This window comes from Ipomoea nil, unplaced genomic scaffold, assembly GCF_001879475.1.
Source record: "Ipomoea nil cultivar Tokyo-kokei standard unplaced genomic scaffold, Asagao_1.1 scaffold2159, whole genome shotgun sequence".
NCBI classification, from domain to species: domain Eukaryota; kingdom Viridiplantae; phylum Streptophyta; class Magnoliopsida; order Solanales; family Convolvulaceae; genus Ipomoea; species Ipomoea nil.
Window position 1 is genome coordinate 267,504 of NW_017618587.1, and position 26,839 is coordinate 294,342.

A 26,839-nucleotide genomic window follows, 5' to 3' on the forward strand; every position below is an offset into this window, starting at 1 on the left:
CCTTGGTCTTTTTTTGTTTTTGTTTTGTTTTGGATAGCCCTCACTTACTAAGTTACTGGCCTCATGTGGCATAAGCCAATTGCGATTTTTTCCCCCCTTCATATTTCGTAGCATTATAGCAACATGCAAATTATATATAGCAAACAATGCAATTCAAACAAAAACAAAAAGTAAAAAAAAAAAACAAACAGTAAAATGACAACTATTATCAATCCTAATGCTTTTCTTCATCCTGACGGTGACGGTGACTGATTAAAGTGATCATAGAGCACCTTTTTTTGCTTGCATTGTCGTTTTTATTTATCAAAAAATCACCCTATCTAACAGAAAATAAAGTAAAAAGATTTACGTATGAATAATAATTGCACTGTAAGATTGTTGTTATTTTTTTTGAATGCAGATTGTTGTTATTATTATTATTATTTTTTAATTTTTAATGTCAAATAAGATAGCAGATCTTTACCATTGTTCACGTAGTTTTTTTTTTTTTTTTTTTTTAATTTTTTTAAAAATGTAAATAGACAAATCAAAAATCAATTGATGGTTAGTTCATATATTTATCGCAATGGTATAGTAAATGTCAAATACACTTCACAACCCTAAGAACTAACTATATGCGAAGAGAGTCACATGGGGTTCACTAGAAGTCTAGAACGCGGTGGACTTTATAGTACGGAGGAGTTGATGTTTTGATCCAATAATTTTGACTGTGTTTCTTCATAGTACAACTGTGAATGTATACACATTTGAGGATGAGTACTGTATCTGATATTCCGAGGTCCCCTGATCTTCCATTAATTATGTATACTCCGTATTAGATCCAATGAATGCAGGCTACAACATTAGTCATATCACCGGACAGATCAGCTCTGCCTGTGTGAAAATCTGACTTTAACGCTTCAACTCAGCTCCAAATTTTTTCTACTGGTCCAACTTAAAATTACCCCTTTTCGGAAACTCATAGCCCAGCCCCCGCTCCCAATTTTCATATTTTCTCTTTCATCGTGACCCTCGCCGCCGTCTCTGCCCATTTCCGGTGGCCTGTCGCCCCCGCTGCCGTACTGGGACGCTTTGACCACCTAGCCATCGTTGACTACCCCTGGCAGTATACAGCTCAACCAGGGGAAAGAAACAAGGAGTGCCGTTTTAGGTTCAGATATAACTGACTCTGCCTGCATATACCTTTGGTTTGTTTTATACGTTTTCAAATCGTTTTCTATAGTAGCTCTTTCTTTCTCTGGAGTAGATTTGTTTTGTTTTTGGGATTTTCGTTTGTTTGTTTTTTTTCATGGTATAATTGGCTCAATACGTATGAATTTGCTTGTAGAAACTGTACGGATGTAGCTATTTAGGAATGACATGAGGTTTGATATTTTCCATTGTTTTTTGCATGCACTTCCTTTGAGCTTTGATGATTGACCTATTTCCCACTCTCCTTTTATTATTTTTGTTCTGTTATCTTGTTCCCTTACCTCTGCTCTATGCTAAGCGCAGAATGTAGGCCATTTGATCTGGGTAGGTAGTTGCTCTTGCTAGTTTTAGCTCAAATCTAGTTTTCAAATTTTGTGTTTATACTGAGGCTATATGACTTGAATAGCACATTCTACAGCTGTTATCCTGTATATATAGTTTGTTGACACTTGATGTGGTGACTGCAATTATAGTTATGCAGTGGGGAAGATGGGCTTCTCTCTTTTTTCTTTGGGTAGCAAAGATGTGGTTGATCAGAGGGATGTCATGGACTCTAGATGCCTTTCCATTCGGTCTGATTTAAAATTTACTCTGGAAATGAAAAAATAGTTGATGTTTAGAGAAATTAGAGAATTGGCTTCATCATATTGGCTTTGCACGAAATGAGCTTCTTCTTTCTTTTTTCTTTTGTAGCAAAGATGGGACAGATAAGAGGGATTTAATGGGATTTTCTATGGACAATTAGAGTTTGGATGTCTTGTTAGTTGGACTGATTTAAATTTTAAATAAGAAATAGAGTTTGTGGTTAGGGAAAATAGAGAATTGACTTCAGCATATAGCAGTGATGTGGGAACAGAATGCAAAGTGTTGGTGTCTGTATTTAATGCTGAGCTAATAGCTATTTCGCAACATGAAAGAGCTGAATTAAAGTAATTGCTTCTGTACAGTCGTACAGAGCCATAGCCAATGAAACTCTCTTTTGTAGGCAGTTAAAAGTGCTAAATTTTGGTATAGTCGGAGCACTTAAATTAGGTTAGGGTTCTATATATTTGAATTAGTTATAAACCATTGATTTTAGTTATAACTTAATGAAATTCGTTGAGGATCTTTTGTTTTGTCACATTGACAGTTATAACTTCCTGCCAAGTCTTTTTCTGTTTTTTTCATATTTTACCACATACTTTTTTATGAAAGAAAATTCACAAGGTATGTTTTAATGTATAGGAGTCTCTTGCAAAGCTGTCAGCTACACTCTGCTGGTTGATAGCTTCAGGAAGATGTGCCTTTTTATGGTGAACCAGCATTTTTCTATATGGGTGTTGAATCATCTTGTTCTTTGGCAATAAATTACAAATGAAATATAATTAGGCTGGTCTGTGAGTAAGCAAAATTGGAGGATGCAAAGTGTTAGGACTAGAGAGAACCACAAGAAATGTCTATTATATTAGAGCGTCTCCGATGGATAATTGCTGGTTTGAACAGACCTGCGCCGGTGACACCTAAGAGATTGAATAGTACTGAAGCCAGACCCACGTCTTTGCTATCATCATCACAAAAGCAGCAGTCACAGCCAATGAAGTCTAACTCCAAGTCTTTATCAAACCATAGAAATTCACAATCAATGTTGGATGCTGTGTATGAGATTGCTCTTTACATTCATCGATTCCACAATCTGGACTTATTCCAGCAAGGGTATGTGTCTTGCAATTTCCTGTACGGCTGTACCTAATATCTTTTTACCATGTCACTTTGAGAATCATTCTTGTGTCCTTTTCTCTTTCTTTGGCATATATGCAGATGGTATCAAATTAAGATTACAATGAGATGGGAGAATGGTGATTATGAATCTGTTGGAACTCCATCAAGAGTAGTTCAATATGAAGGTAATTCAAATGGGCATTTGTTTTAGTTATAATTTCAAGTGCACACATTAGAATGACCTTGGTGAGCAAAGTGGGAAGCTTTGAATAAATGCATTTATGTTTGAATTTAGAAGTAGAGGGAATTTGAAATGAATTGTTTGTGTTGAAGAATTTCCATTTTTATTAATTGCATGATCAAGTAGTTGGAGTTCTTACAGGATGGTGTTCATACATTTCTGAAGCAGAACTACTTTCTCTCAGATTTTATTTATTACAGTGCTCCAATTTTTTGTTAAAAAGTTTTATACAATTAGGTGCCAATAACACTCTCTTTTACTTTTTTTAGAAATTTATACTGGTATGGCCCTTGGACCTTAGCTTTTCTTGCATGTGTATACATAATACACATGTGCTTTTAATATAGATACACACACAATATGCATGTGTGTCTTTGTGTGGGTGTATACATATCATACGACTAGTACATCTTTTTGAAAATAAATAATTAAATAGTAATTAATGGCCTTATTTTTAAAATGGACTATGAGCTGGAAATTGTCACAATTTTGCATGTCATGCAGCTCCTGATACAGGTTCTGATAACATATGTGGAGTGTGGATGATTGATGACACAGACAACAGTTACTTCACACAACCTTTCCGGATAAAATATGCAAGACAGGATATCCTTCTCTCAGTGTTGGTCTCATTTAATTTATCTCTCTCCAAATATGAGGTACTATTCTCCTTGTAGTGTAGTTCCTTCTGTCTCTTAACAAAAGTCTCTCATCAGAGTATCAATGGTTCATAGCTATATAGGCTGTTTCTGTTCACTTCATTTGGATCCCAAAAGTGGTGAAGAGGAGACAAACATAAGAGAATAGAAAATGAAATCCAAGAAGCAAGAATTCCACTTGTCTTGGTTGGATACCTATAGAAAACTAAAAGGAATACAAATCTAGGTATGAAGATTTTATTTATTTTTTTAAAGTAAAATTAAGGCATGGATTTAATTATTTTCTATGAATAAATAAGTTGCAAGACATAATGAAAGATAGCTGAAAAGAAAGAAATTTGTAAAACCCTTATCTCAAACAGTTGGGAGGTGTGTGTAGACAAAGTTGAACTAATAGCCTTCAATTCCCAATCTTCCCCAATTTATGTTTAAGTGTGGGTTGGTGGTTGGCATTTCTTTATAGCAGAGTGTAAAGTTCCTGACCTGAAGAGAATGCTCAGGATAAACTATTTGCATCCTGACTTGGTGTAGAAAAGAATGGAAAAAAGTAGTCAAAGAAAGTAAGAAACAGGATTTGCTGTTGCCATTTTTTCACCTTTTCTTTTTGCTTCTTCCAAAACCTAGATGTGAAACAACCATTTTCTTTTCCCTCATGGATCCCATTGAAAATGTATTTATGAGTTTTTCTTGGGAGTGAAACGGCCTTTCAAGTGTCAACAGACTGAGTAAACCCATCGGGGCAGAAGATTACATATTACAGCTCAAGTGCTTTATATAATGTTCTATTTATATAGTGCTTGGATTATTTCCACATTGATGTCTTCTCTTGGCTACTAATAGGTCCTTCGAATGAGCCATTCTTCTGCCGTTATTCTGAAATTTGAGCTTTTGTATGCACCTATATTGGAGAACGGGTTAGTTTGCTTGATATACTGTTTTTCCAGTTCCAGTGATTCTTCTCTGATTTTTGGTTATAATAGTTTACTTCTCCATTAGCTTGCACTGAAATCAAAATTGGTTTAGGTAATTTTACAGTTTAACAACTTTATAACATCATTTACAGGTGTAATTTGCAGGCCTCATTAGACACATATCCTGCAGCAGTCCATGAATTTCGACTTCCTCCCAAGGCTCTTTTGGGACTGCACTCTTACTGCCCAGTTCATTTTGATGCTTTCCATGCTGTACTTGTTGATGCAAGTGTACACATATGCTTATTGAAACGTGGTGTCCATACCCTCTCATCGAAGGTTGCAAGGTTTGTCACAGCTTCCACTTACTCTAATTGTTCAATAACAATAAAACTGCCGCTATAAATTGGAGACGCCTTGCTTTTATATTTTGATTGCCAACTGCATTTTTCAAAGAATTGAATTCATGTAAGCAGCTTCTAGTTTTGGTCTTCCTTCCAGTGGTTCCTGCAGTGATGATGCTTCCAGTGAAGACTTTGATAAAGCAAAACAAGTATGTTCTTTTCGTGGAAGTCTGGGATTCAGATATATTTACCTAGCTTTCATGGTCCATTTTGCATGCACTCAAATGAATGATTATGTGCTCCTTTAGGCTGTTAGGTCATGTAGTAGGTTTTGTAAGCTATATCAATTTATTTATTTATCACAGGTATATCTTCTGAGTATACTAGGTAATACATGCACTTAGTTACATACTCACATTGCTTGGCCTTGGTGGTTTTGTTTCAGAGCTTAGCAGTATAGTAAATTTCTGCTTGTTACAAAATAAATACTCATAAAGCACCATTGAAACAGGTTGTTCTTATAAAAGGATTTTTAACTGCTCGTGACATATTACTTGAAGAGCTAAGGAAAGTCAGTAAGGCTATTAATCAAGCAATTGATGTAAATGATTTTTCTTCTAAGCATGAGGATAAAGACTTGTTCACTTCCCGCCAAAGCACATCTTCAAAAGATAATGCTGAAGTTTCAGGACAAATGCCAAGCCAAAAGCAGAGTGTTTCACAGGTTCTTCTTCTTCTTCTTTTTTTTCTCCCCATGTTATGAGGCTGCATTTCTGCTTTCGTTCATGGTGCTTTACTCTCCATAGTATTAATCTGCTATTCTCTTCCTAACAGAAACGCAATGGTATAACTGATTTTCGAAATGAAGAAGTTCTTCATTCTCTATCCAAGGATGAACTAGTGGGCTTATTTCATTCCTTTGGCAACCAAGTATTTTACTTATGGAGTATATTTCTAAAGTTTCACAGGTTTACTTTCACTTGTTGCATCTATTGTATTCGATAACCTTATGTTTCACTAGCAGTCTTGCTACATGACCTTTTAAGAAGAGTTAAAACTATGCACCTTGGAAAAAGGTTTAACAGAAGATGATTACCAAATCTTAAGGGATAAGATTTCTGAGTTTCTTATGCTGAGATGCATTTTTTGTTCTTGCTGTTACCTACCGTGCTTTCTAAAATTCATTCTCTTAATTTGTTTCCAGGGCTCACAGAACATTAATTCTTGATTTTCTTCGATTCATTCTCTTAATTTGTTTCCAGGGCTCACAGAACATTAATTCTTGATTTTCTTCGAAATCAATGGGCTATTGATCGAAGAGCTGAGTGGTCAATATGGATGGTTTATTCTAAAGTTGAGATGCCTTATCAATATATAAGTAGTGAGGTTGATAGTTCTACCTTCCATGGTACTGTTGGGAGAGCACCCATCTTTCGGAAGCTCACTGAGGATGTAATTGAAACTTAAGCTTCTGATTTAGTACTTGCTCTCTTAATGTCATATTTTTTTAGGTGGTAATCAAGTTTGTCATAATTTCAATATTTTATTGTGCTCTGAGCAGCCTACACAAACTGCAGCTATGCGAGCTGAGCTTCACCGGCGGAGTATTGCACAAATGAGGGTGAGTTCTGTCAAAGAAACAATGTTTCCTGCAATACATTAATAAGCTGGATGCCTGACCAAAGAATTTTTCTATTGCAGATAAATAATTGTTCAATCCAAGATATGCAAATTTTTGGAGATCCATCGCGCATTCCAATTGTGATTGTAGAACATGTTGTAAATGCTCCATTGCGCTCAACTAGTGGAAATTCATACTTGAGGCATCTGGAGCAAAAAGATGCAGATATCTTGCTTCCTATGATGATGGATTCCAAAGCTATAAAGAAGTCATCTGATGAATGCCCTCAGCAAAATGGCCGTTCTCTAAAAATTGTTGTCTTTGTCCATGGATTTCAGGCATGCAAGCAATATCATCCTACTCATTGCATAAAATTTTGTGAAAATTTTTACCAGAATAAACAGATGACCTTTTCTGACCATGCACAAAATACCATGAGCAGGGACATCATTTAGACTTGCGTCTTGTAAGGAATCAATGGCTTTTGATAGATCCTAAGATAGAGTTTCTTATGTCAGAGGCTAACGAAGAGAAAACTTCTGGCGACTTCAGAGAAATGGGATTAAGGCTCGCTCAAGAAGTAACGTCTTTCGTAAAAAAGAAGATGGACAAGGCCACAAGATATGGAAATTTAAAAAGCATCAAGATTAGCTTTGTAGGTCATTCCATTGGAAACATCATATTAAGAACTGCATTAACAGGTTTGTTCCCCATAGATTTGGATGCCTTCTTCAATCTAGTTCAAATATCAACGACTTTGTTTTCTACTTTTGCAGAGAGCATCATGGAACCTTATCTCAGATATCTGCATACCTATGTTTCTATTTCCGGGCCACATCTTGGTTACTTGTACAGTTCAAATTCTTTATTTAATTCTGGGCTATGGCTTTTGAAGAAGCTCAAGGGCACACAGTGCATTCATCAGCTTACGTTTACAGATGATCCTGATATACAAAATACATTCTTGTACAAACTTTGCAAGGTACTGATTAGTCTCAGTTTTTTTTTTTTTTTTTTTTTTTTTTTTTTTTTTTTTTTTTTTTTTTTAAATAGTTTTGCTAGTACTTTTAAAAGGTGGCATGAAGCCTTCACATCGACAATACACTTTCAGTTTGCCCAACCAGTAAAACTAGATATTTGGATTAGATATATTCAGTGGAAGAAAATATAAGGACTTGGTGTAATGTATTAAAATTCAATAATTCCAGTCATTAGTGGGATTTGTGAAGGTTTGTGTAGTTTATTGAAAATAGTACGGAGTAATAATCTGTGTTATTACTGTGGTTCTCATGCACTGCACTTGCTACATCTTTCTCAGCGGAAGACCTTGGAGAACTTCAGGAATATTATTCTGTTATCTTCACCACAGGTATTTCATCCTCTCCTTTTCAAGGCTATGATGCATTAGATTCTTTCTTGAAACAGAATAAATACATTTCTGACATTGAGAACTGATAAACCAATAGCAATAGCACTTATATTAGTGGTTACTTTGATGCTCTAAGAAAATGAGTCAATTAAAAAAAGAAAAAAACTTTGATGCATCTGAGGCAAGCTGTGCTATTGTCATTCTGCTTTCAGGATGGTTACGTTCCATATCATTCTGCTAGGATTGAGATGTGCCAAGCATCTTCGGCAGACAGCTCAAAGAAGGGAAAAGTATTTATGGAGATGCTCAACCATTGCTTAGACCAGATACGCTCTCCTTCACACGATCATCGGGTTTTCATGCGATGCGATGTTAATTTCGATACGTCCTTGCAGGGGAGGAACTTGAACACCATGATAGGAAGGGCAGCTCACATCGAGTTTCTGGAATCAGACACTTTTGTGAAATTCATAATGTGGTCATTTCCAGAAGTATTCCGTTGATTATTTGGGAGCTTTTCCATTCCCTAAATCTTCACATCCAGAGCCTGCCTATAGTGCACATGAACAGTTCTGGATGCCCATTTTCATCTCCAGCGCATTTGGTGCTCTGAATTATTTGCCTCAAGTCACTCCATATTAACCTAATAGCTAATATAAGGTTTTTACTCCTGAAGGGCAGTTTTACTCGCTGCAAACTGCACTTTGTAGCAATGAACCACTTAAAAAAATACTGGGTTTCAAACTTCTTCGTATAGTTTAGAATCAGATAGGTATAATTCTCCAAATCTTGTATTATTCCTAACATTACAAACGCAGAAAAAAATTTACTTTGATTGTGAAATAGTGCAGTCGTAGTGTTTTTTGCATTCTGGTGTGATGGTGGGTTAAGTATTTCAGGATAATTCAGCTTTTGTGCTATTAAAAAGTAAACAAATATATAAGACAGTTGATGAGTGAATTATTAGCAGCAATTTGATAAAATATAGGAGACAATTGATAAGCGGATTTGATTGAAAAATCAGATATGTTAATAATTTTTATCAAGGCCCAGTGGATCTTAATACAAGCCTAAATGGTTTAATAACCGTTATTTTTAGTTGAAGTTCTTATCCACAGAAAGTCGGCCACCGTATTCCACGTTCCTCGTTTTTTATCCCCAGCTTAAACCACTGCTTACTGTCTCCTCCACCGGCCACCGTTGTGCTCCACCGCTTCATTTCCTCAACACATGTTTGAATGAACAAAATGTCCTTATCCTACCACTCTTTCTCCCCACTCCTTTCTCCTTCCACTAAATTTCATCATCCCCTAATTCCCTCCAAAATCCCTCACCTGCATCACCATCCAAAGTTCTCCGTCGTCCACCGGCGGATTCTACTCACCGTCGCGGCGAGAGGCAAGCCTAAAGAGCTCATCCTCGGTAACCCTACAGTTACCGTGGAGAAAGGCAAGTACAGCTACCACGTCGAAACCCTTATCAACAAGCTATCGAGCCTCCCGCCGCGGGGTAGCATCGCGCGTTGCCTCGACACCTTCCGCAACAAGCTCTCCCTCACCGATTTCTCCCACGTCTTCAAGGAATTCGCCGCCCGCTGCGATTGGCAGCGCTCTCTCCGTCTTTTCAAGTACATGCAGCGCCAGATATGGTGCAGCCCTAACGAGCATATTTACACTTTAATGATTGGAATACTTGGCCGCGAAGGCCTTCTCGATAAGGCCATGGAGATATTCGATGAAATGCCAGCTCACAGTGTTGCCCGAACCGTCTTCTCCTATACTGCAATCATCAATGCCTTTGGCCGGAATGGTCAGTACCAAACTTCCCTCCAATTACTTGATAAGATGAAAAAGGAAAAAGTAGTTCCCAACATTTTGACATATAATACGGTTATTAACTCTTGTGCTCGAGGGGGATATGAATGGGAGGGGTTATTGAGTCTATTTGCTGAAATGCGACATGAGGGGATTCAGCCAGACTTGGTCACGTATAATACTTTGTTAAGTGCTTGTGCAAATAGAGGATTGGATGATGAGGCAGAAATGGTGTTTAGGACAATGACTGAGGGTGGGGTTTTACCTGATATAACTACTTATAGTTATTTGGTTGAGACATTTGGAAAACTAAGAAAGTTAGAGAAAGTCTCAGAATTGCTTAGGGAAATGGAGGCAGGAGGGAACTTACCTGAGGTAACATCCTATAATGTCTTGTTGGAGGCATATTCTCATTCAGGGTCATTGAAGGAGGCTATGGATGTTTTCAGGCAAATGCAGGCTGCAGGGTGTACTCCTAATGCGGAGACTTATAGCATTTTGTTGAATTTATATGGAAAGAATGAGAGGTATGATCAGGTCAGGGATCTCTTTCTTGAGATGAAAATTAGTAATACAGAGCCAGATGCAGATACGTATAACATTCTTATCCAGGTATTTGGGGAAGGCGGATATTTTAAAGAAGTAGTGACATTGTTCCATGATATGATGGAAGAGAAAGTGGAACCAAATATGGAAACTTATGAAGGATTGATATATGCATGTGGGAAGGGAGGGCTTCATGAAGATGCGCAGAAGATCCTTCTTAGTATGTACAGAAAAGAGTTAGTTCCAAGTTCTAAGGTTTATAACGGTGTTATTGAAGCTTATGGACAGGCTGCATTATATGAAGAGGCTACTGTTGCTTTCAATACAATGAATGAGGTTGGAAGCAAGCCTATGGTTGAAACTTACAATTCTCTGATCCATGCATTTGCTAGAGGGGGACTTTACAAAGAGGCTGAAGCAATATTGCTTACAATGGAAGCGGAGGGTGTTCAGAGGAACGGAGATTCATTTAATGGCATGATTGAAGCATATAGACAGGGAGGCCAGTTTGAAGAAGCTATAAAGACTTATGTTGATATGGAAAAGGAAAGATGTGATCCAGATGAACAAACCCTTGAGGTAGTTCTAAGTGTCTACTGCTTTGCAGGTCTAGTTGATGAAAGCGAGGGGCAATTTCAAGAAATAAAATCTGTAGGCATACAACCTAGTGTTATGTGCTACTGTATGATGCTGGCAGTCTATGCAAGAAGTGAAAGGTTAGATTTTAATAGCTTATTCCCCTGTTATGTGCTACTGTGTGATTCTTTAGTTTCTAAGGTTTTCTTTTTCCTCATCAAGTACCTAGGATTGTGAATTTGTGATGACCTAGGTTTCTGCAAACTGCATATCAGCTGGAGGTATAATAACATAGATTTCACTGTATGTTTTTGTTGAATTTGAAACTGATCACAGGATCCTCCATTTAATAAGGGGGTGTTGTTGATATATTGTTTGTTGCCTTTCGTCATTCAAGGAAAAATAATTTATGCTATATTGCAGCACTTACCTTTTTGAATGGGGATAACTTTCTGTTTATAACCCATCTATGAAATGTGGAAATGCTTTACCTTATAAACTACTCTACATATGCTTTTGTTACCACTCTTCATACTTCTATGAATTTAAGAAATTGGTTAAATACTTGAATTTGGAATTTTTGCCTTCTAAATACTTTCAGCTTAGATAGTGAACTGGGCCCTTTGAAGATTAGTATATTTCTAGTAGTTTCTACCCATGCTCTTAAGTTGGCTGAATATTTTAAATTTTTTGGGCTGTCCATGTAAAGATCAGCCATGGTTTTAATTTCCTTACTTTAAAATTCTTGCTTCAGGTGGGATCAAGCCTTGGAATTATTAGATGAGATGTTAACAAATAAGGTGTCCGAAATGCACCAGGTTATTGGACAAATGATCAAGGGGGATTTTGATGATGACAATAACTGGCAGATCGTAGAGTATGTCTTTGACAAACTCAAGTATGAAGGATGTGGTCTGGGCATTAGATTTTACAATGCACTTCTAGAAGCACTTTGGTGGTTTCGCCAGAAGGAAAGGGCTGCAAGAGTGCTAAATGAGGCAACAAAGAGGGGACTGTTCCCTGAATTATATCGGAAAAACAAACTTGTGTGGTCTGTAGATGTACATAGGTAAGCACTAGCAACATTTGCTCTGTAAAAAAGCTTAATATGATACTTATACTCTTTTTTTTTTTTGAAAACATACTTATACTCTACTCTACCCAAATGTTTATTGTTTAGGATGTGGCCTGGAGGTGCATGTACTGCAATATCTGTCTGGCTTAATAATATGCAGGAACTGTTGCCAAAAGGGGAGGACCTTCCTGAAGTGGCAACAGTTGTGGTGGTGTAAGTGTTTTTCACATTTTATCTACTCTTAGTAGCATTCTCTTTTCCTCTTGTAGTCTTCATATTTATTTCTTATATTGTATGCTTGAGGTCGGAGGTAGATCTCAACATTTTGCTGTTTTTATCATTGCTCATTTCAAATGCAAATTATAGCTTCCCATTTTATGTGGTGGGTTTAATTGGAAAGTGAGGCAGATGGCCATCTTTTTGCACTTACCCCTCCTTTTGTCATCTCCCACATTGTCAAGGAAATAAGAACTGAAATCATGCAAACCTTTGGTGCATGGGTATGCATGGTAATTGGAAACCAAGTCAATCAAGTTTGAGAATTACCAGATAATAGTAATTTAATCTCATGTGTGTGATGTACTTGGACAGGGCACAGAATTGAGTAATTCTTCTTGTTCTGTTATTATTATTATTTTCCTTTCCTCTATTACTATCCCTTTGTGTGCATGTATTGACAAATACTTGTTCCTCTGTTTTGTTTATGATTTTCAGACGAGGTGATATGGAAAGGAGCAAAATTGGTGGAGATTCTCCAATTGCAAAGGCTGCTTATTCTTTTCTGGAGGATTATGTTTCATCAACGTTTAGTTTCCCCGTGTGGAACAAGGGCAGAATAATCTGCCAAAAGTCTCAATTGAAGCGTATTTTTGGCAGTAGTGAATCATCTTCAGAAGGCTCAAAAGGTGGCATCCAAACTTCTCTAAGTAACACCCCCATTCCTTTTTTGGCTACACAGTCATCTACAAGGGACGCAAAAAGATCAAAACATGGTAGTAGTGAAACCAAAAAGAACAGAACACGTTCAGAACTTTTGGCAACCACAACTTGAATGGATACGTGAATCCAAGGCCAGCTTTTTGTGACCAGGGGTGCACACACAAAGAAATGTAAGAACTCGTGGCTGTCTTCCGAATGATGAGATGGTGGGTTTTTCAGTGGTGGAGAATGAGGTTCCGGTGCCAATGTTGGATAACACTCACCAATATGTCAGAATACATGGTGTGCCTTTATGACTCACTTCTCAGGTATGCTTTGGCCACGAAATGCTTACATTTTTGTGGTGCTTGGTTTAGTGAAAGACCAATGGGTCAAGGGTGTGGATTTCCCCTTGTGTAAATTAATGCATCATTTTTGTTTAGTTACTCTTTTTGTCTGGATTTATTTGGAAATTTTAGAGAATGTATCTGATCAGGAGGTGGCAATTACAACCCTATTCAGATGGGAATTTTTACAGCTTTCGGTATATTCTGTTAACTGTTTTTTGAGATGTGGCGTCTGAAGACAAAAAGTTCCATCTATCTGGAAAGCAGTAGACTATACAAGACTGGTTTTATTATTATTATTATTTTCCCCAATGGTAATTCTATTATGATTAAATATTACAAAACCAGCTTAAAAAATATATATATTACAAAACCCAGTTGTCCTAGTTAAACAATATTCTCTCCTGCCCATGTGGCTTCAACAACCATTGTCCGCTACGAAAATGAGGCCTTCTGGAACTTAGTATATTAAAACAGTAACGTAACCATCTTTTATTTTTTTATTCCACAGAAATGAGAAAAAAAAAATGAGGAAAGGAAATGTTAGTTTGCAGGCAGGAATAAATAAAGTGGGAGAACATCATATCCTATCCATAGAGCTGAGGTAAAAGATGTCCAAACCTCACCTCGTGGATGCAAATGTTAGTGGCCAGTTTCAACGCACTACTTAGCCAGTAGCCACCCATCCGCCCCTCATTCTACACGGTGGTTTAATACTATAATGTATATTCCCATCCATCTTTTATCATGAATATATACTTTTTTTTTAGGTAAATTGGCGATTTTCTATTTCCTGATAGTTAAGTGCAGCAGGTTAAAAAAAATTGTAATAAAATAAAAATAAAAATCCACCCACTCCCAATAAACAATTTATTTACTTAAAGATAACAACCTTTATACGCCATATTAGTGCACAAATACCAGTCATTAATTTACCATTGATTCTTAAGAGAATTGCCCTTCTTCTTGGAATGACTTTCCAGGCTGGTAGCAGCCTAGCATGTACTTTACAAATTTTTTAGGATTATAATTGTTCCATTAGATGTCTCAATCCTATCTTTGACATTTAGTACCTATCAAAACTTCAAACTTCATACTCTCAATTTTTTTTTTTTTTATTTTTTGAAAACAACTTCCTACTCTCAATTAAGATAGCAAATACTACATTAAGTTTTATTCTATACTTTTATTCTCTTCACTCCAAATTTTAATGTTGACATTTTTTTTAAGACTCATATGATGAACATAACTTATCATCTTTTGTCATATCATGAGTAAAAGTGAGAGAGCGTATGTAGTAGAACTCATTAAAATACAAAATTTCTCTCTCTTTCTAATTGTCACAAGCTCATTATATATGAAAAAGAGCCCTTTGTTTTTTTTCCTACCACCAAGATTGAGAGAGGGGCCTGATTCAAAAGTTTTTTATTTTTATTTTTTTAAACATTATACACACACAATTCTAGTAATAGCTGGATTACCAATTGTCATACAATTGTTGACCTATTTAAACAAAAAAATATTCTTAAATTATTAGATTCCATATTTTATGGCTTTTCGCTAATATTTAATATGAAAAGATGGCACTTAATGGGGTAACCTTGAATTCCAAGGTCTTGTCATCTACTCATCCATCAACATCGATCATGCATTTTAAAGTAAAAAGAAAAGAAAAAATACTCACATTTTGCACTTTTAAAAGGCAATTAAGGTGGGAAGCATTCACCGTACCATGCTAAATTGTTGACTTGATGATTAGACTAGGTTAATTGTTTCCAATTTTTCATTTTACATTTCTAACAACGCTATATTAGGAATTGCATATCAATTTAATGTTTGTCAAGCTCAAGACACTCAATATTTATCCAATAATTTGTAGAGAAATTTCAACCATCAATATATTATAAATTTATAAACACATGCCTTTTCCTTAACTTCCATTGCCTTCAAGGCTTAAACAATCATCCTAATTGAGAGAAATATTGACTCTTTGTGCTATAGTAAGTTGAGAAAATGGTTGAACAGATACTGCATTATAACACAGTTAGTAGTATTAAGAAAAAAAAAAATACAGATTGCATCCCGCTTGAATTCTTATAAAGTATAATAAAAGAGTATCTATGTAGTTGTTATTGATGTGAGGCGTCAACTATAGGACTGGAGTAAAATACATTTGTATTTCTTAGAAAAAAGAAAAAAAGAAAAAAAAAAAAAGAAAAAGAAAAGACAAAGCTAAGATAGAAGATTCGGATAAAGCGTGATAAGAGTGGAGGTGGCACGTGGCCCGCCGCAATGACAAAATTCCCCTTCGGCCTTCGCCATCACAGTTTTCTCCTTCCTTCTATTTAAACTCTAAACTCGAGAGGATCTATATGTATCTATAGGCTACATATATAATCTGTATGCATACATGATCTCATCCTTAGTGCTTCAATCAATTGTTTGATAACTTTTGTGGATTCATGGGGAGTTTAAGGATGGTTGCCGACTGTGGCTTCAGCTGTGTCAGCAACGGCCTGCAGGACTCGCGCACTTGCGACGAGCTGTCGTCGGCCTCCGCCGGTGTGGAAAGTTCTGGTGAGATCATGCTGTTTGGGGTGCGGGTGAGGGTGGACCCCATGAGGAAGAGCGTCAGTTTGAATAACTTGTCTCAGTACGAGCATCTTAATTCTGCGACGACAGATAATGAGTCGATGAAAGCGGTGGTGGACGACGGCTATGCCTCGGCTGATGACGACGTCCCGCACCGCTCTAGCGGTGGCCGCGACCGTAAGCGAGGTCAGATACATCTCTGTCATCTTCTTCTTCTTCTTCTTCTCTAATCTTCCTCTACTACAAATCAATTTGTTAGTCTGATCATATACAATTTGTATGTTAATTGATTATCAATTTGAATTATATTACTCCTGCTAGCTATGAAAATTGATTATTGATGAAGCTAAGCTAACTGGATATTAATTTTTAGGAGTTCCATGGACTGAAGAAGAGCACAAGCTGTTCCTTTTGGGATTACAGAAAGTGGGAAAAGGAAACTGGAGAGGAATCTCTAGAAATTATGTAAAGACTCGTACACCCACACAAGTAGCAAGTCATGCTCAGAAATACTTTCTCCGACGGACCAATCTCAATAGGCGCCGCCGCAGATCCAGCCTCTTTGATATCACCACTCACGCGGTAATAATTAATATAATATTCAATCATAACACTATTGTTCTTTATGACTTTTCATTTTCTTCTATCCACTAACAAGCCTGCAGGTATCCTTAGCTGTGATTATCGATCTCACATAAAAAATCTAAGACATATCATCTGTACGTGATATGATGATGGATAAATAATTGCTCCAAAATCAAGCAATGAATGGCTTAAGTTTAGTGCAAAAGATTTCCTTTCCATTTGTGAATTTCAAAGTGATTTAGGTGTACGTTGTGTGGATTAATTAAAACAAGGAAAGAAAATGAAGATTATTATTATTCCATTTCTCAATTAAGTTACGTTGTTGTGTTTAATAAATAAATAGGTGTCTCCTGAAGAAGGGAACCTGGTTCCTCCACCCCTGACTGTTGCTCCTGTTTTGCTACCACTACAAATTGAGAGGCCAATGGAAAATCTGGTCCAAGTAAACAACACATCCGCCATACTTGTCCATCCACTTCCTGTCGTTTCGCTTCCTTGTTCACCCTCTCAGCTCCTTGACCCATCATCTCTGTCCTTGAAACTGTCCATGTCATTGGATCACTCGTCGTCAATGCACTTGGTATTCCCGGGGATTAATGGAGACACTGTCGTCGGCGTGGCATGAGAACAAAAGAAGAAGCTTTGCATATTTGTAACCATTAAGGAAAGATGTAGAATTTGGGCTTTTATTGTTGTACAGATTCCAGATTTATCATGCCTTGCCCGCCCAGCTTATTGTTTTATGCTATATAGATCAGAATGCTTCTTAGCGTACAATAATATTGAAACTATCAGTATATATGAAGCTGCTACTTGTGCATTTTACCTGTGTTATCAAGATATAATGTTTGTGCTATGTTCATGGTATGGTGTCCAATGTTATTTATTCTATGAGTGTTTGATTGGAGCAGGTTATGTGATGTTCCAGTGAAGCTGCGGGGCATTATATTGGTGGTGATTCTTGTTTCGATCCAGCTGTTTGGTTTTTAATGGTTAGAAAAGGTTGTACTTGTATTTGGAGATAATAAAAACATAACATAGGAATTAGGAAAGTTTTACATGGACAGAAAAAAAACACAGAAACTGTGACAGTCCGCAAATTGCTGTAAAAATGTTCGGACGAGGCCAATTCCTCCGCAAACTGAAACAAAATCTGCCACTCAATTCTATTATAAGTATTGTTGTCAGCCCAAATCTGTTCTTCAGTCTTGCTCCTGCTTTCAACACAATAAACACAAAACCCAAAAGAGGGAGAGGCGGATCATGATCCAGTGGTGGTTCAATTAATCACAGCAAGGTCATGATCTGTCTCATCTAACCAAACCCAAATTTGGTTTTGATCCCTCCTGCCAACCACATTCCCAGCCTGTTGATTCAATTCTCTCAAGTCTCAACAAAACAAATTTTCCTTGCTCCAGAAAATGGCCGCCGCCGCTTCTATGGCCCAGCCTACCCTGTCATTCAAGCGTTTTGTGAAACAAAGGTTCCCAATGTGTGTGTATTTGTTCATATATGCTGTCCTAGAATGGATGATGATCATGATGATTCTCCTGGATGGGTTTCTGGCGTTCTTGTCTGATGAATTCGCGAGGCTGTTTGAGCTAAACATCCCTTGCTTGCTCTGTACCAGGATCGAATATGTCATGTCTCACAGGAAACAAAATCTCTGCTACAATGACTGCCTCTGTGAAGAGCACAAGAGGGACATTTCCTCCCTCGCATATTGCCATATTCACAAGAAGATCTCTGAAATCAGGCATTTGTGTGATAATTGCCTTATTTCCTTTGCCACCTCCAAAGATTCTGATTGTGAGAGGTACAAGCCTCTGTTGGGGCTTCTGCACAAGGATGTCAGCTGCTTTGCTGATGATGGTGCCAGAGTTTCTGTGAAATCTATCAAGACAGTGACAGACAACGAGGAGGCCCCCCAGGTTGACAAGGACACCACTTCTGAGAGGTGTTCGTGTTGTGGGGACTTCATCCAAAGGCTCAAGTATAACAGGAATCTATCCATGAACTCCAATGCTCCTGCTCCATCGCCTCGCGCCTGGAGAAATGAGCAAATCCGCAGTGTTGAATCACCTCGCATTCGTTTCACAGACATCAAGTTGAGGCCTGATAATGACTCTGAGCTTCCATATGAGGAAGATTCTTCTACTCCAGGTAGATCACTTGTTAGCAAGTTTGAAGCTTTCCTTCATTGTCATAATGTGATGTTTCATTGTTTCCATTTATGATGTTTGCAGTGAGAAATGACACTAAATCAGAGGGAGTCCAAGAAGAAGCTTGCAGAACCCCTAGTTTTCTAAGAGCAAGCAGGTTTCTCCCTTCCTCAGATTCAGTTCAAGCAAGTCCTAGGTTGTCTAGGCTGTCAATGGATGTTCTTTCAGATTCCAATGACACGAGTGAAGGATATCACAAGTCTCTCATGGCACTAAAGATGGAACTGGATGAAGAAAGAAACGCTTCCGCCATTGCAGCAAATAATGCAATGGCAATGATCACTCGGCTGCAAGAAGAGAAGGCAGCCCTTCAAATGGAGGCATTCCAGTACCAGAGAATGATGGAAGAAGAGGTAGAATTCGACCAAGAAGAAGTGGAACTAATGAGAGACATGCTCATAAAGAGGGAGGAGGAAATGAAGATTATGGAATCTGAGCTCGAGGCATATAGACAACACTATGGACCTCTCTCGAGAGTAAATGGCGAGGCCTATGAAGTTCCCGGGGACGAAGATTATCTGGAGCTGAGATCCCATTTCTTATCATCCTTTGGAATGTCAGAATGTACCAGTCCTACTGATGAAGTAGATCATTTAAAGCATTCTGGCACTTACACAGCCGGGAATAGGGAGGAATCATCTGTAGATTATGAGTTTGAGAACTCTCATCTTTCGGGTTCGTTAACCAATGTTGGAAACAAGACTACTGGATCTTCAGATGAAGAAGAATTCCCTTCATCAGAACTCAATAAAGACAGACAAGGGTAATTAATTCATATTCTTTCTTCCTTCATCTCTCTGCTGTTTTATCTTCATATGCACTAAATACAGAAACTTTACAGGAACTGAGGAGATCAGTGGAGGCATCACAGCATTATCAAGATCAAGATCACCTTTTTCTTGAACAAAGAAACTTAGTAATTCAGCCGTACTAAGTAACGTTGTCTAGTTCAGCCTATAACCTACGACGTTTTGCTGCTACCAGATCATATTTAATTTAGTACGGTCATTAATGTTTCCATATTAGAAAATATAGCTGCTTTTTGTCCTGCAAGGAGCTTTCAAATCGAAGCTTCTGCATCAATGCAGCTCTGACTTCTTTTTTCTCCTCTCATTCTTTCTTTCCTTGTAATGTTCACCATATTAATTTCTGTTGTAAAAGTTGATGCTATACATTTAATTATAAAAATTCATTTTTTCTTATAAAGTGCATCCATCCATCCATCACAGCTAAACCAGAAAAACTGGAAAAAAAAAAAGGGGCTTTACACTGTAGAACTGATAAAGTTCAACAAATTAAAAAGCCTCCTCTTCTTCTTCTTCTTCAATCCATTAAAAATGAAGACTTTATAGAAAAGAAGTAAAGCTTCGAGAATTCAAAAAGACAAATACATAACCTTAACCTCAAACTAACCTAAGAGAACATGTTGGGTATGGCTTGATCCGAAACAGAGAGACATGTGGTGGGGCGATTAGCTCGAGAGTTAGTTGCCAGTTACCAATGGCTAAAATCTTGACACATAATTTTTTCCTCAATAATATAAAAAGAAGATAGGAAATAATCGATAGTTTATTAAAAATATAGGGGCCAATTTGATATTTTGGTTAATCACTAATCTCCGCACAACAATTCTTCACTCACTCACATAGTAGCTAACTAGCTACCCTTCACCGGCCACCGCCACCTCGCTTCACTCTAGCAACCATGAGCACCGTAGAAGAATCAAACCCGAGCTCCGGCGCCGCCGTTCTTGACGCGATCTTCGCTCAGAAGAAGGCTCTCCGATCCAAAATCAGAAGAGATCTCAAGTCAATGGATCCCACCCAAAGATCCCAAGAAGGTATGTAGTTATATGTGAGTAGTAATCACTTATACATACACGCCTGTATGTATTTATCGTTGGCTTATCACTCTTTCCAGATGAAGCAATACAGAATGCAGTTCTGAAATCTCCATGGTTTAAAGATTGTAAGAGACTATGTGCTTACATTTGTTGTAGTGCTCTTCGAGAAGTTGATACTTCTAATATACTTGCAGAAGTTCTTCAGACGCAGTCCAAAGGTGTGATTTTTATCTTAAACACAACCTTTTTTTTGCTTTTGAATATTGTTAAAGAATTGTTGTTGTCTTAATTTGTGGATAAGCAATGGAACAACTTATATGTATCAATGTTTGGTAGAAAGTGATATTCTGAAAATGGTGTGTTCCTGTGAATTGAACTTATGACCTCAATTAGGCCACCTTTGATGGTTCTAATAGCTTGAGAAATCTTTATATGATGCTTGGCTTTATGAGATTTGGGTTTTTTTTTTTTGTTCTGATAAAAGAAGTATTTTCAAATTTTTTGGCCCTTTGGTATGTATTTGTGCTTGTTCTTTAGCAAGGTGAAATGCTTGTTTATTATATTTGAAAAAGACGGGGATATGCAGATCAAAAGAAGCTCTATGTTCCACGTGTGGAGGACAAGAACAGAAACATGCGAATGTTGAACATCTCAAGCACTGAAGATTTAATTCCAAATTCAATGAACATTTTGGAACCAGGTCTGACAGATGCTGAGGGAAATGAACGTGAAGATGGTACCTTTTATTTTTCTTCTAAAGCTATTCGGTATTGTAAGAGTTGCTAGCTCCAGCATTCACAATAAGTGTACCATTTTCTTTGTTCTTTGTGTTTTACCTTACTTTTTTTAGCATCAATTCAATTCAGCTGATGTATTTGGGAAAGCATTTTATGCTGTGCTTTAACAAATTCTCTTTGCAGTGTTGTTGGCTAATGAACCTGTTGACTTGTTCCTTATACCTGGTAAGTGTCTTCAAACTCCTTTCTAATCATTGATATCTTGAGTTTACATGGTTTTAGCTTCTCATATTCTACTTTCCTTTCATTTCCCCTGCGAAGGACTTGGATTTGACAAAGCTGGAAGGCGTATAGGTCGTGGTGGAGGGTAAGTTTCAGACGCTGTTGATTCAGTGTAGCCATGGGCCTGTGTTTGGTAAATGGCTATTAGCTAATTGGCTGTTAGCTGTTAGCTGATTGGGTTAATTAGAGGTATAACTAGTTGATAACATTAGCTAATTGTAGAAAGGTGTTTGGTAAATTAACTGTTAGCTGACAGTTGTTTGGTATAATTTCTTTTCTCAAAAAGCTAATTAAAAAAGTTTCTTTGAACAGCTTTTTGAATTTTAGCATTTTGGAGTTACAAAAAGCTAATTAACCAAACACTTATATTGATCTTTTAACCAAGTCAAATAATTAATAGTGGTAAAATAAGCCAAAATTGGCTGATAAGTTAACTATTTTACCAAACAGGGCCCCGCTCTTCAGTTTCCCTTTGGATCCTTTTCTTGGTGGGGTTTGATTTATTAAATTGGTTGGTGGTGGGAAAATGAGCTCTAGTTTTCTTCTCCATCACCCATGTTCTCTTGGTTGTACATATCTTTATGCTTGCCTATATTAGATTAGATTATTCATACATTTGCTAAATGCTGTTTTGTCTGACCCTTCAGTAACTTTTTAATATCTAAATTTGGTGTTTCTCTCTGCATTCTGCTCACGGTGATAAATGAAGCTACTACGACACTTTCTTGACAAAATATCAAGAGCTAGCAAAGGCGCGAAATTGGAAGCAACCTCTCAAGAGTACGTCAGATCACCTTCTTGCTCTATAACCACATGCATAAAAACTGCACTTGCTCTCACACATCTAACTTTGCTTTGCAGTTGCACTTTCATACTCGGTGCAGATAGTGGATGCCATACCGGTTACTCCAGATGATGTTCTTGTCGATGCCCTAATAACACCATCCGGAGTTATTCCTATTAGTCAAGCTGCGCGGGAGTTTTGCCTTTAAGTATGATGCTTTTCTATGTCTGGATTTCATTACAACAGTTGAACCAAACGCATTCCTTGGACATTCTTGTTTGTTATTTCATTTCTGCATCTCATCTAAGGTTATGTCATATGTAACCTGATCACAGTATTTAAAAGAACTCTAGGATTATGCAATCCACATTGTTTTGCCAGTCCAATTTGCAGGATAGGAAGAAAAGAGTGTTAATTTACTGTTTCTTTTTTTAGTACATTACCACCATTAATGTACTTTGGTACTATTGCTTTTCCGATTCCTGCCAAGTAGTGACTATTGATGTTGACACTGGGCACCACCTTAGTTTAAAAAAAAAAAAAAGATTTTCATAATGATGGTACCAAAAGTTCTTCCTGAAGGGTCACACCTTATAAGTTCATCTTGAACATTTAGATTGTTTTTGTCATGAGTATTTAGATTGTTTTTTGTGAACTGAAGGTAATTGCAATATGAATCAAATTGAGTTTGGCTGGGTTGTCACAAGACAGATGACAGATGAGACACAATCAAGATTGTAAACAATATAATAATTACTTTAATTAAGATGAATTTGTTGTAAAGTGATATATATAAAGGAGGGGAAATGAGCATCTAGTTCTTTTCTTAACAAAACCAATGTACAAACTATCATCTTCTTAAAATTATCTCCTGTTGAGAAGCTAAAATGGTGGAATTTCACCTCAGATTTCAGCTTTCAGTCTGCTCTCTGTACAGTGGTCTTGAACAAGAGTACATATAGCTTATGATCCATGGAGAAATATATGAACCCACCAACTGAATGTGTCACAAAAGACCCAAAACTAGTCCCTACTATACAATGCCAAGCTGGTCCATATACCCCATCAAATTCCTGCAAAATCCAGACAAAACCATTATCACACACAACCCAAATTTACCCATTTGCATTTACTTTACATGGTCATGTAAAATCCATTTCTCTGTGAGTCTGTTCTGCCCAGAAACAAATTTTTTGTTTTTGTATCAAGAAAACTCAAAAAAAAAAAAAAAAAAAAAAATTGTTTATATGATGATGGTTACCTTTTTGAGGGATAAAGCAAGGGCCTTGGAAGTGAACTTTTCCAAGCTATCATAAACCTTTCTTGCACAATCCACAGCATGAATCTGCATAAATGGTGGCATGTCCACTGAAACAACCTTCACACTATTGCAAGAGAAGAAATCTGCCAACTCAATCTGTGAGCTGGAAAATGACCTTCTTCTCCCTCCACCCCCCATTTCTAGTGAGAGAGATGGCCTCTTCACCTCCTCCTCCTCCTCCTCATATTTCACTACTTGTTTCTGAATCTTCTTCAGCTCTTCACTCCCTGACAGACTACCATACGCCCTCTTCACATCAATCCCCTCAAGATCAGGCTCCTCCTTCTTTGAAGCTTTCTTGATTTCATCGTTACTCCTCTTGACAAAATCTGGGTGCTTGTGAGATTTCTTGATTGGGGCGCCTTCTCTGTGAAAATTTCTACCATGTTGGCTCTTTGACTTGGTCAAAGCTGGGCAGGAAGAGTCAAGATGGGCATCAACAGAAGCTTTTGAGGAGGCAGAAAGGCGTTGTTTATGATTGGAATAGAGATTGGAAAAGTGTTTGGAGATGCATTGGATGGTGGCGGAGGAGGCAAGTGTGGGATCTGGGTGGGGGTGGGCGGTGGTGGAGGATTTGGGTTGTTGTTGTTGATGCCTTTTCAGAGTGGGATCCATGGATGCTGCTAAGCTACGCCTGTGGGTGGTATTGTGTGCCATCCTGTTTAGCCTTTAGGGATAAGTTAGCAAATAGCAAAAGAAAGAGAGAGAGAGAGATGGGAGAGGTAGATGATAGCAATATAACATAGCATAGCCCTTTTTATTTTATTATATTATTATTATGATATATGATGTAAAAAGTTGAGTAGCCATTGGATGTGGACAGTGGACTGGACTTATTATGAGCTGAGATCTGGTCTCGCTTTGTTCTAAAGTGCGCCGTATGCGGAGTATAATTAGGAAATTGTGCCTTATTATTATTTGTCTTTATCTTTTTTCCCTTTCAAATTTTTGATCCCTAAAATCAATGAGAATAAGGTATGATATGCTCTTCAAAAAAAAAAAAAAGAAGGTATGTTTATGTTTATAAATAGTAAAATTGAGTAATTAATTTTGGTGTTGGGTATAATTAAGAGTGATAAAATTTATCTCAAAATATATAGATAATTAAATTGATGGAACATTTTGTCAACAAACTGAGACTCAATCTTATGACATTCACCTAAGAAAGGTTACCATATACCATCTGAGTACAAGATGTTTGGCATAATCAATCGAGCTTTAATTTTATGTAAATCAAAGTATACAATCTCTTTTATTTTCCATTGGTTTGTTTGTAATGAAAGTATATGCAATTATATATCACTCTCGTTCTGGGGCGCAAATCCTATTTAATTGTTTATTTCAACAATAAAAATTGTATGTACACGAGACAATCTCTAATAAATAGTTGGATCTTGTACATATATAGGCTCGCATACATTATTTCATTTGTTAGTTGTACAAATTAAATATGAATATAGGCTATAAAATGAATATAATCTTAAACAAATTAAAAGATATATATATGTAAAGGTTGCCGCTGCATGTCCTTCCTTGAGACAAAACAAACGAACAAACAAATGATATGATGATGGGCTAACAATATATATAATTCTTGTACGAACAAATTGAACATTATATTAATTTAATTTAATTACCTGCAGGTGATGAGATCAGTAGTAAAATGGTTCCTCAGAGAGGCCAGGAAAATCCAAGAACATGTCGTGGTCTTCACGCGACAGCATTGCTTCCACAAACGATGAAGAAGAAGCAGCTTCAAGGTTGCTGTTTGATGAGGAAGGAGATGAAGAAATCTTGATGATATCTTGTGGACTTGTATTATTATTGTGGTTGGGTTCCCAGTCTGAAGATTGTTGGACATTATTGAGGGGCAGAAATGCATCTTCTAGCAGAAAATCATCGCACCAGCTGAAACCTGCTTTTTCTTGAGCTGCGGCGGCGGCGGCTAAAGGGGATGTTAACGATGACAGAGAGGACGGCGGGGAGACGACAATGGTGGAATCCGGGGCGGCGGCCGAGGAGTAATTGGTGGATTCTGTAATGGATTTAATGGCTTGCAGCTCGGAGAGGAGATCCATATACTGATTGGAATCGTCTTCTTCGCTGCTTTTAATTTTGTTAGTGGTGGTGTGCAGGAAACAGCAATCCGCCGCCGCACGCGAAGATGGTTGATCTGCAGATAATTTCTGCGATTTTGACGACATGATTATTGTAGTCTTTAAAGCCCTGTTGAGAGTGCCAAATTGCGGCGGCCTGCTGGTTGAAGTGGGGAACCCGCCAATGTTTCCATAGTCTGCAAGAATCTGAGAAAAGGGCTTGTGCGTAACAGGATCAATCCCCATTGCAGAAAGCTTCTTCTTCAGCTTCGTGTTCCACAAATTCTTCACATCATTGTCTGTTCTCCCAGGAAGCTGCTGTGCTATTATAGTCCACCTGCTTCCAATGGTAGCATGAAGCTTGATGATAAGCTCTTCTTCCTGGGGACTAAAGTTATCCTGTTCTTGATGATGATGATGATGATGATGATCAACATCATGCCGCGAAGAAGAACGATTATTATTGCTCCACCGCGCCCTGCTACTCCTCTCAACTCTCCCGCCGCCCATTCCTGAACAATACCCACTCACTCAAACAGAATCATGTTCATAAAAAAACACAGACAGAAATTAAACCTACAAAACAAAGTTGTTTTGTTTCTTAGTATGTATGTACCTGAGGCAGCTGTTTTCTTGGAAATGGCGGCTGTCCAGTTATTACCTGTTTTGATTCTTGAAACATACCCTACAGATTTCTGTGCAGCATCCTCTTGATCATAGTCATCCCAAAACCCTCTTCTTGAAGGCAGCTTCTCAGTGCAGCTGCCATGAGGCCTTCCCATTTTCTGCTTCGATTCAAACAAATTAAATCTCATGAAAAAATATATAAACAAATTAAAACTATACAGGGATCGGAGGATGAAGGCAAGAAGTTGTATGCATATAATATATACCTATAATAATAACATAACAATACAGTATAGCAGGGCGGCAAGGAATGCATGAGATTCAGTTTCCTTAAAAACTAAATATGCATGACGATGCATGGAATGCATCTGTCCTATAAAAGATGACTTCAAATTAATAATAAAGAAGGATTAGTATCTAACAGGTTCAGTTTGGGTGAA

The 26,839-nt window shown here is 37.4% G+C and overlaps 7 protein-coding genes across 13 annotated transcripts; 5 read left to right on the forward strand and 2 right to left on the reverse strand.

The window, feature by feature from the left end:
- The first annotated feature begins 722 nt into the window (after positions 1-722).
- On the forward strand, positions 723-8,902 carry LOC109149645. Of its 3 annotated transcripts, none has more exons than XM_019297542.1 (16): positions 727-1,187; positions 2,416-2,883; positions 2,989-3,074; positions 3,635-3,789; positions 4,630-4,703; positions 4,853-5,047; positions 5,202-5,253; positions 5,556-5,768; positions 5,879-6,012; positions 6,307-6,496; positions 6,606-6,665; positions 6,746-7,003; positions 7,108-7,366; positions 7,442-7,647; positions 7,984-8,034; positions 8,247-8,902. In XM_019297542.1, exons 2-16 carry the CDS (start codon positions 2,624-2,626, stop codon positions 8,535-8,537), a joined length of 2,484 nt encoding a protein of 827 aa, XP_019153087.1. In that variant the 5' UTR covers positions 727-1,187; positions 2,416-2,623; the 3' UTR covers positions 8,538-8,902. The 3 variants fall into 3 exon arrangements, with proteins under 3 accessions (XP_019153089.1, XP_019153087.1, XP_019153088.1); XM_019297543.1 differs by having other exon boundaries at positions 727-1,150; XM_019297544.1 differs by lacking the exons at positions 7,984-8,034; positions 8,247-8,902 and adding an exon at positions 7,714-7,849 and having other exon boundaries at positions 723-1,187; positions 7,442-7,671.
- A 224-nt stretch (positions 8,903-9,126) lies between these two features.
- LOC109149644 (pentatricopeptide repeat-containing protein At1g74850, chloroplastic) lies at positions 9,127-13,532 on the forward strand. The gene is made up of 4 exons (XM_019297541.1): positions 9,127-11,110; positions 11,725-12,039; positions 12,151-12,258; positions 12,760-13,532. Exons 1-4 carry the CDS (start codon positions 9,273-9,275, stop codon positions 13,094-13,096), a joined length of 2,598 nt encoding a protein of 865 aa, XP_019153086.1. The 5' UTR covers positions 9,127-9,272; the 3' UTR covers positions 13,097-13,532.
- A 2,133-nt stretch (positions 13,533-15,665) lies between these two features.
- LOC109149847 (transcription factor MYB1R1-like) lies at positions 15,666-17,264 on the forward strand. The gene is made up of 3 exons (XM_019297858.1): positions 15,666-16,088; positions 16,276-16,484; positions 16,831-17,264. Exons 1-3 carry the CDS (start codon positions 15,773-15,775, stop codon positions 17,110-17,112), a joined length of 807 nt encoding a protein of 268 aa, XP_019153403.1. The 5' UTR covers positions 15,666-15,772; the 3' UTR covers positions 17,113-17,264.
- Positions 17,265-17,415: 151 nt separating this feature from the next.
- Positions 17,416-19,926, forward strand: LOC109149846 (probable myosin-binding protein 5). 2 transcript variants are annotated; one of them, XM_019297857.1, is made up of 3 exons: positions 17,416-18,650; positions 18,761-19,472; positions 19,551-19,926. In XM_019297857.1, the coding sequence occupies exons 1-3, from the start codon at positions 17,909-17,911 to the stop codon at positions 19,555-19,557; spliced, it is 1,461 nt and encodes a 486-aa protein (XP_019153402.1). In that variant the 5' UTR covers positions 17,416-17,908; the 3' UTR covers positions 19,558-19,926. The 2 variants fall into 2 exon arrangements, with proteins under 2 accessions (XP_019153402.1, XP_019153401.1); XM_019297856.1 differs by having other exon boundaries at positions 17,417-18,650; positions 18,734-19,472; positions 19,551-19,925.
- Positions 19,927-20,321: 395 nt separating this feature from the next.
- On the forward strand, positions 20,322-22,741 carry LOC109149149 (5-formyltetrahydrofolate cyclo-ligase, mitochondrial). Its single transcript, XM_019296807.1, has 7 exons — positions 20,322-20,549; positions 20,630-20,770; positions 21,139-21,288; positions 21,473-21,514; positions 21,611-21,656; positions 22,281-22,351; positions 22,433-22,741. Exons 1-7 carry the CDS (start codon positions 20,414-20,416, stop codon positions 22,561-22,563), a joined length of 717 nt encoding a protein of 238 aa, XP_019152352.1. The 5' UTR covers positions 20,322-20,413; the 3' UTR covers positions 22,564-22,741.
- Positions 22,742-23,090: 349 nt separating this feature from the next.
- LOC109149130 lies at positions 23,091-24,430 on the reverse strand. Its single transcript, XM_019296780.1, has 2 exons — positions 23,617-24,430; positions 23,091-23,428 (listed from the first exon to the last, which is right to left on the reverse strand). Exons 1-2 carry the CDS (start codon positions 24,331-24,333, stop codon positions 23,273-23,275), a joined length of 873 nt encoding a protein of 290 aa, XP_019152325.1. The 5' UTR covers positions 24,334-24,430; the 3' UTR covers positions 23,091-23,272.
- A 621-nt stretch (positions 24,431-25,051) lies between these two features.
- LOC109149692 (transcription factor MYB35-like) lies at positions 25,052-26,614 on the reverse strand. 4 transcript variants are annotated; one of them, XM_019297615.1, is made up of 3 exons: positions 26,389-26,614; positions 25,314-26,284; positions 25,052-25,204 (listed from the first exon to the last, which is right to left on the reverse strand). In XM_019297615.1, exons 1-2 carry the CDS (start codon positions 26,585-26,587, stop codon positions 25,329-25,331), a joined length of 1,155 nt encoding a protein of 384 aa, XP_019153160.1. In that variant the 5' UTR covers positions 26,588-26,614; the 3' UTR covers positions 25,052-25,204; positions 25,314-25,328. The 4 variants fall into 4 exon arrangements, with proteins under 4 accessions (XP_019153160.1, XP_019153159.1, XP_019153161.1 ...); XM_019297614.1 differs by having other exon boundaries at positions 25,052-25,208; XM_019297616.1 differs by having other exon boundaries at positions 25,052-26,286; positions 26,397-26,614.
- Between the last annotated feature and the right edge of the window lie 225 nt (positions 26,615-26,839).

What these genes read in the sequence shown, in the direction of transcription:
- LOC109149645 (XM_019297542.1), top strand. Translation starts at nt 2,624, where the DNA reads ATGTCTATTATATTAGAGCGTCTCCGATGGATAATTGCTGGTTTGAAC. An exon ending in TATCTCTCTCCAAATATGAG is followed by an intron (nt 3,790 to 4,629) that starts GTACTATTCTCC and finishes GGCTACTAATAG; the next exon opens with GTCCTTCGAATGAGCCATTC. An exon ending in TCTTGTACAAACTTTGCAAG is followed by an intron (nt 7,648 to 7,983) that starts GTACTGATTAGT and finishes CATCTTTCTCAG; the next exon opens with CGGAAGACCTTGGAGAACTT.
- LOC109149644 (XM_019297541.1), top strand. Translation starts at nt 9,273, where the DNA reads ATGAACAAAATGTCCTTATCCTACCACTCTTTCTCCCCACTCCTTTCT. An exon ending in GTCTATGCAAGAAGTGAAAG is followed by an intron (nt 11,111 to 11,724) that starts GTTAGATTTTAA and finishes TTCTTGCTTCAG; the next exon opens with GTGGGATCAAGCCTTGGAAT. An exon ending in TGGTCTGTAGATGTACATAG is followed by an intron (nt 12,040 to 12,150) that starts GTAAGCACTAGC and finishes TTTATTGTTTAG; the next exon opens with GATGTGGCCTGGAGGTGCAT.
- LOC109149847 (XM_019297858.1), top strand. Translation starts at nt 15,773, where the DNA reads ATGGGGAGTTTAAGGATGGTTGCCGACTGTGGCTTCAGCTGTGTCAGC. An exon ending in TGGCCGCGACCGTAAGCGAG is followed by an intron (nt 16,089 to 16,275) that starts GTCAGATACATC and finishes ATTAATTTTTAG; the next exon opens with GAGTTCCATGGACTGAAGAA. An exon ending in TTGATATCACCACTCACGCG is followed by an intron (nt 16,485 to 16,830) that starts GTAATAATTAAT and finishes ATAAATAAATAG; the next exon opens with GTGTCTCCTGAAGAAGGGAA.
- LOC109149846 (XM_019297856.1), top strand. Translation starts at nt 17,909, where the DNA reads ATGGCCGCCGCCGCTTCTATGGCCCAGCCTACCCTGTCATTCAAGCGT. An exon ending in GGAAGATTCTTCTACTCCAG is followed by an intron (nt 18,651 to 18,733) that starts GTAGATCACTTG and finishes TGATGTTTGCAG; the next exon opens with TGAGAAATGACACTAAATCA.
- LOC109149149 (XM_019296807.1), top strand. Translation starts at nt 20,414, where the DNA reads ATGAGCACCGTAGAAGAATCAAACCCGAGCTCCGGCGCCGCCGTTCTT. An exon ending in CACCCAAAGATCCCAAGAAG is followed by an intron (nt 20,550 to 20,629) that starts GTATGTAGTTAT and finishes CACTCTTTCCAG; the next exon opens with ATGAAGCAATACAGAATGCA. An exon ending in TCTTCAGACGCAGTCCAAAG is followed by an intron (nt 20,771 to 21,138) that starts GTGTGATTTTTA and finishes GGGGATATGCAG; the next exon opens with ATCAAAAGAAGCTCTATGTT.
- LOC109149130 (XM_019296780.1), bottom strand. Translation starts at nt 24,333, where the DNA reads ATGGCACACAATACCACCCACAGGCGTAGCTTAGCAGCATCCATGGAT. An exon ending in TTGCTTTATCCCTCAAAAAG is followed by an intron (nt 23,429 to 23,616) that starts GTAACCATCATC and finishes TGGATTTTGCAG; the next exon opens with GAATTTGATGGGGTATATGG.
- LOC109149692 (XM_019297615.1), bottom strand. Translation starts at nt 26,587, where the DNA reads ATGAGATTTAATTTGTTTGAATCGAAGCAGAAAATGGGAAGGCCTCAT. An exon ending in CAAGAAAACAGCTGCCTCAG is followed by an intron (nt 26,285 to 26,388) that starts GTACATACATAC and finishes GGTATTGTTCAG; the next exon opens with GAATGGGCGGCGGGAGAGTT.